Here is an 11,291-nt window from a genome sequence, read left to right as displayed (position 1 = left end):
TCCCTCGCTAACCTTCCCTGGCTGGGAGGCGGGCGGGCGGGCGGGCGAGGAGCGAGCGGAGCGGAGGCGAGCGGGGACCCCCTCCCCTGCCTCTGGCCGCTGGGGCGCTCTGCAGTCTTAAAGCAGCAGCCGAGAAGTGGAACCGAACTGGAGGCAGGACCGGAGAGAGCGCAGGCACCTCACAGCCACGCACAGTCATCGGGATGCATTTCTTCGAGGTTTAAATAATCATTTCAACAGCCCATTATTTTTATTTTCTTGCCGGTTGCTAATAAGACTATGGCCAGGGGTGACTATTCCAGAAGGTTGCCAGATAAGCTGAGGTGACCAGGAAAGGGCAGCAGTTTTAATAAAATGTGCAGCTGGATTTAGCTTTCGTATTTACTGTCATAAAAGTCCAGTTCATTTGCCTAGAGAGAAATGCAACTTCCAAATCCTGCTGCTACTATAAAGATCTCTATGGTTTCACAGTCTAATTTTTAATTATCTCAAATACATGGTAGACTGCAAACATAGGCAATTCTAATTTTGCTCTCTGAATGGTGCAAAAAAAAAAAAAAAACCTGATTAAAATTGCTGATAATTTGAGTAATTCCAAACATATAACCCATCCACATTACTGTGAAAAGCCAATATGACAACATTTCCTGAATGTTCTGTATGGCCGTTGAAGTCATAATAATATCTAAATAATACCTTGGAAAAGCACATGCATACATACTCCATCACTTTTCAAAATAACTACCAACAGGGCTGGAATGCACCCAGTTAGGATCCAAGGTAGAATTTCTGGGGCAAGGCATGAAAGACTGAGGAGAAGCATTTAAGGGGGGAGGGAGGTCTCATGGGGAATAAGTTGGGTTTCCTGGGCACTGGGTACCTTGTGCCTAAGCTCCACACGTCCCTCCAAATACAAACAGGAATTAAGCACACCTAGAACAGCTCACAAAATAACAGGAAAAGCAAATGGTGAGGCAGAAACAAAATGGTGTTTTACCGGAGTTGGGCACAAGATGGCCAGGCCCTGTGTATGAGGAAGGGCCAGCTGAGCCCGTGATGCTGCATGCTCGCCATCGCTCTGCAGCTGCAGGTGGTCACGTGCTGCAGCCCACTCAGGACTGCCAGCCCAACCCTGCCCTACACACTCCCCAGTGTCCTCTGGCTTTGCACACCCAGGGTGCTCAGGCTCTGGGCTTTCCTAAACGCAGCCCAGGAAGGCAGGTAATGGGGTGATTTCTGTTCCTGCGTCCATCTGCTTCACCCATTCATTCAATTCACAAATTCTTAACTGCATACCAGCCACCTGTGAGGCTCCACTCAGCCTAAAGTATCAGGCACTCCAGCACTGGGGTCAGACACACTCAGGGCCAGAGTCCAGCTGGACCACTTACCCATTGCAGGGCTCGTGCATGTTACTTGTGCCTCATCCTCATACAGAATGGAAATTATCAAGGTTCCTGACGCTTATGGTTGTGAAGATCCGATGACATATTCCTAAGCATGTTGGTCACTGTGATAAAGGATGGCTATGGTTATTACTGAGTTTGGGATCAGGGCCTGTTACATAATTTGCAGGGTCCGGCGCAGAATGAAAATGGTGGTGGGGGGCTTCTTTTACAAAAAGGTAAAAGGCACCATTCAAGATGCTAAAATATAAAGCTTTTCCCTTTCTTTCTCAGTCTCCCCCACCCTGTCGTGGTGTCTTTTTTATTTGCTATTTAATGTCATGCTCCCTTGATCACAGGAATAGTCCAGGGTGACTGTGTGTGACTCAGGGAAGCACCAGTGGCCCACGTCCACCACCCTCCACTGGACCAAAGGCCGTGCCCCACCGGAGTTGGGAGGGGGAAGTCCATCCATCTCCCTTTCCTGAAGGCCACTGCCCCAGTGTGTGGTGGACAGGAGATCGCCAAGGGACTGCAATCTCCCTGCTGGGTGGCACTTGTACCTGCATCAGAGGTGGCCCTGGTCAAGTCACTTGTGCAATATGTCATGGCTCGGCAGGCTGGGGGAGGGGCACCCTAAAAACCACGCTGATTCGAACCTCAGCACTCCCTGTGTGGTCTCAAGGCCCCACCTGCAGACTGAGGGCACCAGCAGAACCCAAGCCTGCTCTTCCAACATGACCCCATCACCCCCCCCATCCCATCAGAAAGCGGGAGCGACTGCAGGTTGGAGAGGTGGAGGCCAGTCAAGGCCCAGGGCACCACAGGAGGTGCCTGGAGGCTGGATGGTGTGGGAGCCGTAAGTACAGGGATAGAATTAATTTTAAAAACTAATAAAAATTTTATGATGGCAACACAGAGCATTTAACCCCAAGGGCAGACCTTTCTGGGAAGGGAGATCCCAGGGCAAGAGTATTTGTCACCAGCAAAGCCCACTGGGGCCCCCAGGGAAAAATAAGAGGGAATTTAGGAGACAAGGTCTCACCTCTTCTTTTGTGCTTAGTCTAGTTTCACTGGCCATTACGGTGCCGAGTGCAGAGGCGTCAGATTAGAGTTCCCGCCGTAGAACCGCTGCCAACAGCCCGACTTGGCAACTGCGCCCTGTGGAGAAGCCCTGCGGAAAAGCCCTGTGCAGAAGCGCTGCACAGAAGCCCTGCGCAGGGCACCTTAATTCAAAATGGCAGCAGTGGTCCATGTGCAGAGATGCTGCGCCCCGGCACTTGGCTGTGAGCAACACGCATGCGCCTCGCGGCAACGACGCCGACCCTCCCACCGCAGACCAGAAACCTGCAAAGCAGCCCCACCGTCGGCCTGTCGGGAAAGCATTTGCTCTAGAGCAAGCTGGCACCTCTCCATTCTCTGATCAAAGAATAAAACTTCCCTCTGCTTCTGAACCCAACTTGGTCTCCTTCTATTGTTGAGAGTGACACCGGTCAGACGGACCCAACTCGAAAGGGTCTGTGACACATTGCTCTCAACTCCGTGAAGCCAACCCTCTGTGGTCTTCCATCTAATGCATCTCCTGCAGACTGAGTTGGTTAATGATCCAGAATGGGCCTAACCAAGCACCAAGCTCTCTTTTTGCAAATATTTTTAGAACATACTTCAGTATAAAAACATACTCACATCCCACGAAATTGTGAACTCCATGAGCTCAGATCCTGCGTTTCTCCAGAAAGCTGTCCCCAAGGCTGGCACATGCACACGCTCAGTGAGTACCCATGGAACGGAATGCAGAGCTCTGATGCAGGTAGACGGCGGAAACTGCTCTGTGATACATACACGTAAGTGCCTCATACACACCCGCGACAATCTAGCTGAGCCTTCAAGTGCAGTTAAGATGTCCACATGCAAAGCAGAGTCAAGGAAAGGGGACATTCTACCCAAACAGACATCAGGGGAAACCAACTTTTTCAAATACACTGAGGTTTAATGTGTCTTGGTTGAAAATGTCTTTGGAACTTCCCCGGGTGAAACTTGAGACTGACTCCAGCACACGGAGGGCTAGAGACAGAACACAGAGGCAGCCACCCCAGAAGGTAGGTGACAGGTATAGTAAGCAAGGAAACTTACATAGGAGGCTTGTCTTGGGTACATCTTTGCACTCACCCCCAGAATCTTAAGAGTTTATAACAAGAGAGGCCTTAATGGGGTTAAATCACGTATCCAGTCAAGATGGTCTCAACACCTTGCTTTCTCAAGGTTGCATCCTTGAAGCGTCTCCTAGTACAAGAAGGCTATGAGATGGGAGGCTGGAGGGAAGGAGCCTCTGATTGCCTGGTTCCACCTTAAGGGTCAACCGACAGTGGGGTCCTCTTGAGGACCTCCTCCAACAATGTAATTCTTCTTTTTGGCACAGTATTCCTAATTAATGTAATCCCTGGCCTCCTGAAGATCAACATTTGACCTAAAACCATACCGTATGGAATTAGCCTCCCTCACCCCCCTCCCTCCTCCCTACTGCTCTGGGTCAGCCTTCTCAGAAGAAGAGAGATAAAGTTGTCGAAGAGGCTACTTTTGTGCCCATTTGAATGATGCCAAATAAGAAGCAACCCTCATTTGGAGGGCATTATCATCCAAATGACATGGTCTGTTACTCCATTTCCTGTTGGATTAAGAAAAGAATTTCTGAAGTGGTAGCATTTGAGCCGTGTTCTAGAGGAGGGTTGGGGATGAGTAAGGAGGGCATTCTGGTGGAGAGATCAATAGTGGCCAAATAAGGAAGGCTCACTCCTTTCTGATACATGGAGTTAATTCTGACCAAGAAGATAGGTAGTCGCCCACATGGGAGCTATGTTAGTGTCCTTAGGTGGCTGAAATGAGTACCACAAACTGGATGACTTACAACAAAAAGGCACTGTCTCAGTTCTGGAGGACAGAAGTCCAAAATCAAGGTGTTGGCAGGGCTACACTTCTGAACCTTATAGGGGAGAATCCTTCTAGCTTCTGATGGTGGCCAGCAATCCTTAGAGTTCCCTGGCTTGTAGATATAACTCTCCAGTCCCTGTCTTCACATGGACTTCTCCCTCTTGTGTCTCTGTGTCTCTTCCTCTCTTCCCGTCTTCTTATAAGGACACCAGTCATTCTCAGTGAGGGATTCACCCTAATCCAGCGTGACCTCATCTTAACTGATTACGTCTGCAACTTGCAAAAAGCCTACTTCCAAATAAGGTCACATCTGAGATACTGGGGGTTAAGATTTCAATATCATTTGGAAGAGACACAATTCAACCTATAACAGGACCCAAAATCAAAAGACAAGAGGTGTGAGATGCGTTTCCTAAGAGAAGGAACATGGACTCGGATGGGGACCCCAGGGTCTTGGCCCACCTCTCACTTTCACCCAAGGCCCATTTGTGGTGCGTGTGCCAGAGAAGAAGTTCAGACTTCATCGTGGAGTCTCAGTTTCTCCCCTTGAAAACTGAAATAATCATGCCTGCTCTTCTTATCTTAAAGGACTGTTGTGATGATCAAATGAGATATGGGAATTGGCTTAGATAAAGATTACACAGAGAACAGCTACATAGAATCATTACTGTCTACAACTGGACCTGCAGAAACATTTTGAGTAAATTTATTACTTGATAAAGCCTCCTTCTGGCCGCTGGTGCTTTGATTAAATTGAAATCGGGCACTATTACACCTCTGGTCTCAGAGCTGCAAAGGGCAGAGACGCGTGAGAGTGTCAGCAGTGGCCCATCCATTTCTTCTTCCAGCAAACTAATGGAGACCTTCAGCAAATATTTGGAGCATGCCTGCTACCTCCAAGTTGCTCTCATATTTCCTGGGAGCTTAAAGGTGAATAAGCATGGGCCAGGAAGGTCTCTGAGTACTGTTAGGGAACCTCTAGGCTGCTTGAAATGTTCTCTGTCTGACTCTGTCAGGGTGGAAGTTACACGAATACATGCACATATAAAAATTCATCAAGCTGTACATTTAAGTTTAGAACACTTTACACAATTGGCCATATGTAAAAAAAAAATGACTATAACACAGTCCCTACTAATCTCACAGTTTAGTGGGGGATTCAGATAATAGTTAAAATAATTTGATCAGATAAACTCTATAATTGGGTCTTTATAATTGGTACACCTAACTCAGCCAACTGGCGTGTGTGTGTGTGTGTGCATGTGTGTGTGTGCGCACACGTATTTCTGTGTCTTTGGTGAGGGCAGGTGTAGCAGGAAATGGGACAGAAATGGAAGGACCAGTACAACGAGGTGTTTGGATTTGTCCTGAAGGCGAGAGGAAGTGATGTGGGTAAGCAGGAAATGACACGATCCAACCTGTTTTGGAAACATTCCCTGCTAGGGACACAGTGGAGAATAACCTGAGGCTTTCAAGAAGGACACAGGGAGACCATTAGAAAATTAGCCTGAGTCCAGAGGGGAATGATTAAGACCTGGGGAAAGCCATGGTCCTGGGATGAAGACACTTGTATCTTAGAATATCAGGAGATATTTAAAAGGTGAGATGATCAGATTTAGAAATCCTACTAATAGTGATGACAGTTGCTGTCACTATCAATGTGGTGGTTCTTTAGCTTGTCAGCACCGGTGAGTCCAGTTCTATGCCAGGTGCTGTACATGCGTATGGAATTCAATTCTTGTCTGTGAGACAAGGGCTGTTACTGTCCTTTCCATTCTTCAGATGGGGACACCTCAGCTCAGAGAGACCCAGAAGCTTGCACTGTAGCCCAGCCCATCAGAGACAGAACTTGGCCTGAATCAAAGCTCAACACTTGTAGGTCTGGTAAGGATAGGTCTCCTCTAAACATGGGTGAGATAGGGAGAGGGTGGTGAGAGATAGGCAGGAAGAGGTGAGAGACAGGCAGGATGTGGTGAGAGATAAGCAGGAGGTAGTGAGAGATAAGCAGGAAGTGGTGAGAGATAAGCAGGAAGTGGTGAGAGATAAGCAGGAAGTGGTGAGAGACGGGCAGGAAGTGATGGGAGATGGGCAGGATGTGGTGAGAGAGAGAGAGAAACTGAGAGAGAGAGAGAAAGGAGGTGATGAGAGATAGGAAGTGGTAAGAGACAGGAGGTGGCAAGAGATAGGAAGGAGGTGGTGAGAGGTAGGGAGGACACCAAGGTGACTCCCAGGGGCACCTGTGATGGCTGTGTGGACAGAGGAGCGACTGACCAAAAACAGAGACACCATCATCTCTCAGAGGCTTTTCACGTTCCACCCACTTCTATCCCCCACACCCACAGTCTATAAAGCAGCCAGCACGATCTTTTAATACACACACACACACACACACACACACACACACACACACGCACACATATACACATAGATCACAGGAAGCCCTGTTCAAAACTCTCCACTGCCCTCTGATCTTTCACAGCATAAAATCCAAAGTCCCCACCATGGCCATAGGTGGGCGCTCCCACCACCACCACCCTGTCGGGCGGGTCTCCTGCTATGTTCCTAGTCACATACTCAATACTGGCTTCCTTGATTTCCCCTGAACACAGCCAGCACATTCCCACCCTCCACCTAAAACATGTTTCCCTCCGATGCCCCCATGGCTCGCTCCTCCTGCCTTTGCCCCCCCATCCAAAGCCTTCTCAGAGAGACATTTCCTGACAACCCTGCACAGCCAGAGCGTTTCTACCCTGCTGCTGTTTGGCCTCTGAGCTTCCTTTCTCCGTACACACACACGTACTTACTAACTGGCTCGCCCAGCTCTGTGGAAGCTGGGACTGTGGCACTCACCACACTCACAACAATGCTTAGCACATTGTAAGTGCTCAGTGAATATCTGCTGAATGAAAACGAAAGACTGAGTTTCCAAGACAAATGTCATAGGAGGCAAAATCTCACGGACTCTCAGCACATCTCCTCCATTTCACCTCCTGGGAGACTACAGAACAGGAATAGCCAAAAGGACACCCAGATGGAGCAGGACAAACAACCTTCGTACATGTCAACCCCAACATGCATAGACATTTCATCCAAATAAATATTTCCTTACTCACCACCGTGCAGACGGCTTGCTAATAGGCATGCTAACCAGTTATTTTTCCAAGTGAAGACAGTTACCGAGTCTGGGGGTTTGGGTTGTAAGAGAAGGTCGAGGCGGGGTCCGCATCAAATACGTTTTAGAAGCAGACAACTCTTCAAAGGGAAACATAGGCCTGTGTGGAGAGCGCTAATCAAGGCAGCCCATTGGGATTGGCGGCCTGGAGGGGCTGGCAGGAGAGGGGGGATGGGAGAGCAGGACTCCGGATCCTGCAGGGACCCAGGCTTACCCCCTGCAGGTCAGCCCAGGGGGCCTAAAACCAGGAGTGGCAAAACCGGCCCTCTCTTGAAAGACTAGTGTTCACACCAAATTCCTGGAGATGTGAGAAGTTCAGGTACTTTGCACATCGTTACAGAAGGTGCCTCAGCTCTGAATATGGGGAAGAAATTCTTCTGGGTCTAGCACAGGGCTTTGGTGTCATGGGACATGACCCCGTGTGGTCCTGAGGGAAGACATAGAGGAAGCAGCCCAGGGTCATTGGGTGATGACCCCCGAGTCCCCAGACACAGCTCAGCCCTGTGGCCTCATGGGCTGCACACCAGACACCACTGGAAGGAGATAAAACGGCTGAGGGGCCCAATCATTACTGGGGGGACAGTGGACAGGGAGAAACGGACCAAAACATCAGTGGGAAAGGCCGGGGGGACAAGGCTGTGTGCCCAGGTGGATGTAGGTCTGGAGCACTGTGGTCCAGACGGGGACTATGGAGTCAGGCCCTGGCACATCCTCGGACCTGTGTGACCCTGGGAGGGGCTTAGCCTCTGGCCTCAAAAGACTGCTCTATTAACCCTGCCTATGTCACAGGGCCACAGTGACGATTAGATGAGGCAGACCTTGTAAAGTGCCTAAAAAAGTGCACGCTTTGAACAGCAAAATGTCACAAAAAATGGTGGAGGACAAGTGAGGGCTGGGTTGACGACACAGGCAGGACAGGTAAAGGCCTAATGTCAATGAAAGCCTGAACACGTACAACGGATAACAAAAAGGCAATCGAGCCAGTAGAAAAATGGGCTCAGGATTTGAATTTGACAGCTCACAGAAGAAGAGAACGCAGCCAGTTAACCTGAGTGGTTGCTCGATCACATTAATAGGCAATAAAATGTACGTTTAAGTAACAACTGGGTATTGCTTCTCACCACCAAATTGAAAGGCATTAAAAGAAGTGGAGATGCTAACGTTGGAAGGATGCAGGGAGAAAGGGCACTTTCAGACATTGCTGGTGGCAATGTGATGCTTTTGTAGCTTTATTTTTAAAAGATTCTGACAGTATGTATTTAAAAAAAGAAACAAAATGAAAAAATACACTTGCCCTTCCACTTAGCAATCCTACTCTTGGGAATCTCTCCCACTGAGGTAAAAAATAAGCAGTACTTAAAGCTATTTGTACAATGCTATCCACGGTAGCATTGTTTGCTGAAACAACAGATAGGAAAAGAAAAAAAAAGAAGAAAGAAAATCATCTGTGTGCCCGTCAATGAGGGATATTGAATAAATTTTAAAACGTGAAAGTATCGCAACATTAGTCAAAAGAATCAGTGATGTGAGGACATTTCCAGCATATTTAATTGAGAAAAGCAAGATGCAGAGGACTATATAAAATGCCTCATTTTTGTAAAACAAATAGTAAGAGAAACCCTCTATCTGTGTGTGCATGTGTGTGTGAGCAATCTTTGCAAGGGTGGAAAAAATGTTGACACCAATACAAACGTTTGTTACGGATTGGGCTGAGGTGGGGATAGTGGGAGAAAGAAAGGAGAAAATAACTCAAAGAAAATAAGAAAGGGTTGATTTAGAAAAAACAGCATGTATAATATGAGCTCATGTACGTAGAATATCAATGTCAAAATGAAAATGGTAATTATCTACGCAGTGGAATGTCTGCTTTTTACTTGTTTATTTTCCTTTACTGGGTTGTTTGATCCTTTTTATTTTCTTGATGACTACCTAAAATGAAATTAAAAGACAGTAATAAAATAACGTAAAGGATCTTAGGAAGCCTGACAGGGTCTGAGTACCACAATACCACAGAGAGCCTACTGGTGCATGTGCTAACCCTAAAGAGCAGTGTTCTCTCATCTCCTTCTCTCCTGACCTTTCTGGTCCTTCCTCGCTGCACCCCAGGTGGGAACCCACTTTCCTTCACAACTGTGGACTCAAGGACCTATTCTTCCATATTGTTGGTTACTTCTCCTTCTTGTCCACTTCTTCAGAGAGCCCCACTGGACGTGAGACTTATACTCCGTCTGCTACACCCATTGCACTGAAGATGTATTGGATGAGAGCCCATTTTGACCTTTTCTCAGCATAAAAATCCCTAAAGAAGTAAAATCCCTCATCATGTTCACTTCCCCACTCTCCTGAAGAGAGCTGAGCCGTGGGGTAGGAGAGGGGTCAGAAGCCAAACCCGGAGGAGGTGACAGAAAAAAGGGGCTGTGTCCAGGGCTTCAAGGTGCAAGCTGTCTCAGAGGTGAAGGGTCAGGGGAATGGGAGGGAGACTGGGTGGTTAGAGAAGAAAGGGTGCAGAGTGTTCATGGAGACCTACGGTGGGGGAAGAAGATGGAATGAGAGGAAAGACAAGGCCAGATTCAAGTCCACTTGGAAATCTTGCTTGAGATCAACCATGCAACCTTGGCTTCCCCTTCTGTGCCACAGTTCAGTTCTTTGCGTTGCAGAAACATCACATGCACTAGGGTGGCAGAGGACTGGTTCTCTTAACCCAGGAAAGCCCAAGGGAGCAACCTAGCAAAACCCAGTCCATGAAATAGGCAGTGTCATCTCTATCCATACCAATTTGTATATGATTTTATCAAATTTTAAGAAAAGTTTTGGAGAACAAGTCCCAACATTTTAACTTTGACTTTGCCGCTTCTCTAAGTACAGTAATGGATATTATTCCAGGAATGAGTATGAAGTAATTAAAAATAAATAATATTTGATGAGCAGAGTCATCAATAACCTTTGTTACGTATGACAAAGGTAACCCATTCAATCTTCAGCAGATCCTTTCCAAAGTAGGTGAAAATCCTCAGAATATGATCTAAAACTAGGACATTTACTCATTCATTTAACAAATATTTATTGAACTCCTGCTACGGGCTAGGAATGTGGGCATATGGGGTACACTAGTGAACAATATAGAACCACTTCTCTCGTGGAGCTGACAGTCAGCATTATGCCCATCAGAGGGAAACTACTCACTCTAGTTTGTTTCTGAGAGCAACTCAAGGAAGAGAATCCTAACTGATTTGTATCCTGGTGTTGTGTTTGAGAGTTCTCTTCTCACGCAATTTACTATCATGGGAAATACCAGCCACAAACATGTATGCAAAGATGCAAGTGGATGGATGATCATTAAAATGATGTTTGCAACAGCAAACTGGAAGTAAATAACCATAATATCCATTATGGGGGCCAGTTAAATAAATAATGGTGCTCCAAGATAATGGACTGCTATGCAGCCATTAAAAAGATGAGGCAGCTTTAGAGCTCCTAGGACAAGAACCCCAGGATGTTCTGAAATGAAAGAAGTAGGGTTGGGGAAATGGCGGGTACTGGGTGTGCCCACTTACGTAATGAAATGTGTGTACATTTACATGTTTATACATGCATAGACAATTCATGGAGAAAGGTAAGAAGCTATTATGCAAGGTCACATCTCAGAAAGGGGACTTGGAGTAGGGCATGGGAAGGGTACAAAATTTCATGAAATAGTCTTTCCTATCAAATAGATGTTTGGTTACTACTTTTATTTCATTTTACTATGCATACGTGTACTTTTTCACTTAAAAGTCATTAGCATAAAAAAGATATTAATGAGCTTT

The 11,291-nt window shown here is 47.0% G+C and overlaps 1 protein-coding gene across 1 annotated transcript in view; it reads right to left on the bottom strand.

Moving 5' to 3' along the window:
* DSCAM (DS cell adhesion molecule) overlaps positions 1-2,466 on the bottom strand; it is a 744,700-nt gene extending 742,234 nt beyond the window's left edge. The window contains exons 1-2 of the mRNA XM_029214644.1: positions 2,431-2,466; positions 998-1,198 (exon numbers count right to left, since the gene is read on the bottom strand). Coding sequence (XP_029070477.1) covers positions 998-1,198; positions 2,431-2,466 — 237 coding nt within the window. The remainder of the gene's footprint in view (positions 1-997; positions 1,199-2,430) is intronic.
* Between the last annotated feature and the right edge of the window lie 8,825 nt (positions 2,467-11,291).

The sequence above is a fragment of the Monodon monoceros genome, unplaced genomic scaffold, assembly GCF_005190385.1.
Source record: "Monodon monoceros isolate NGI ecotype Baffin Bay Population unplaced genomic scaffold, NGI_Narwhal_1 Super_Scaffold_11, whole genome shotgun sequence".
NCBI classification, from domain to species: domain Eukaryota; kingdom Metazoa; phylum Chordata; class Mammalia; order Artiodactyla; family Monodontidae; genus Monodon; species Monodon monoceros.
Note: the sequence above shows the minus strand (reverse complement) of the source record. Positions and strands in the feature narration are given on the sequence as shown.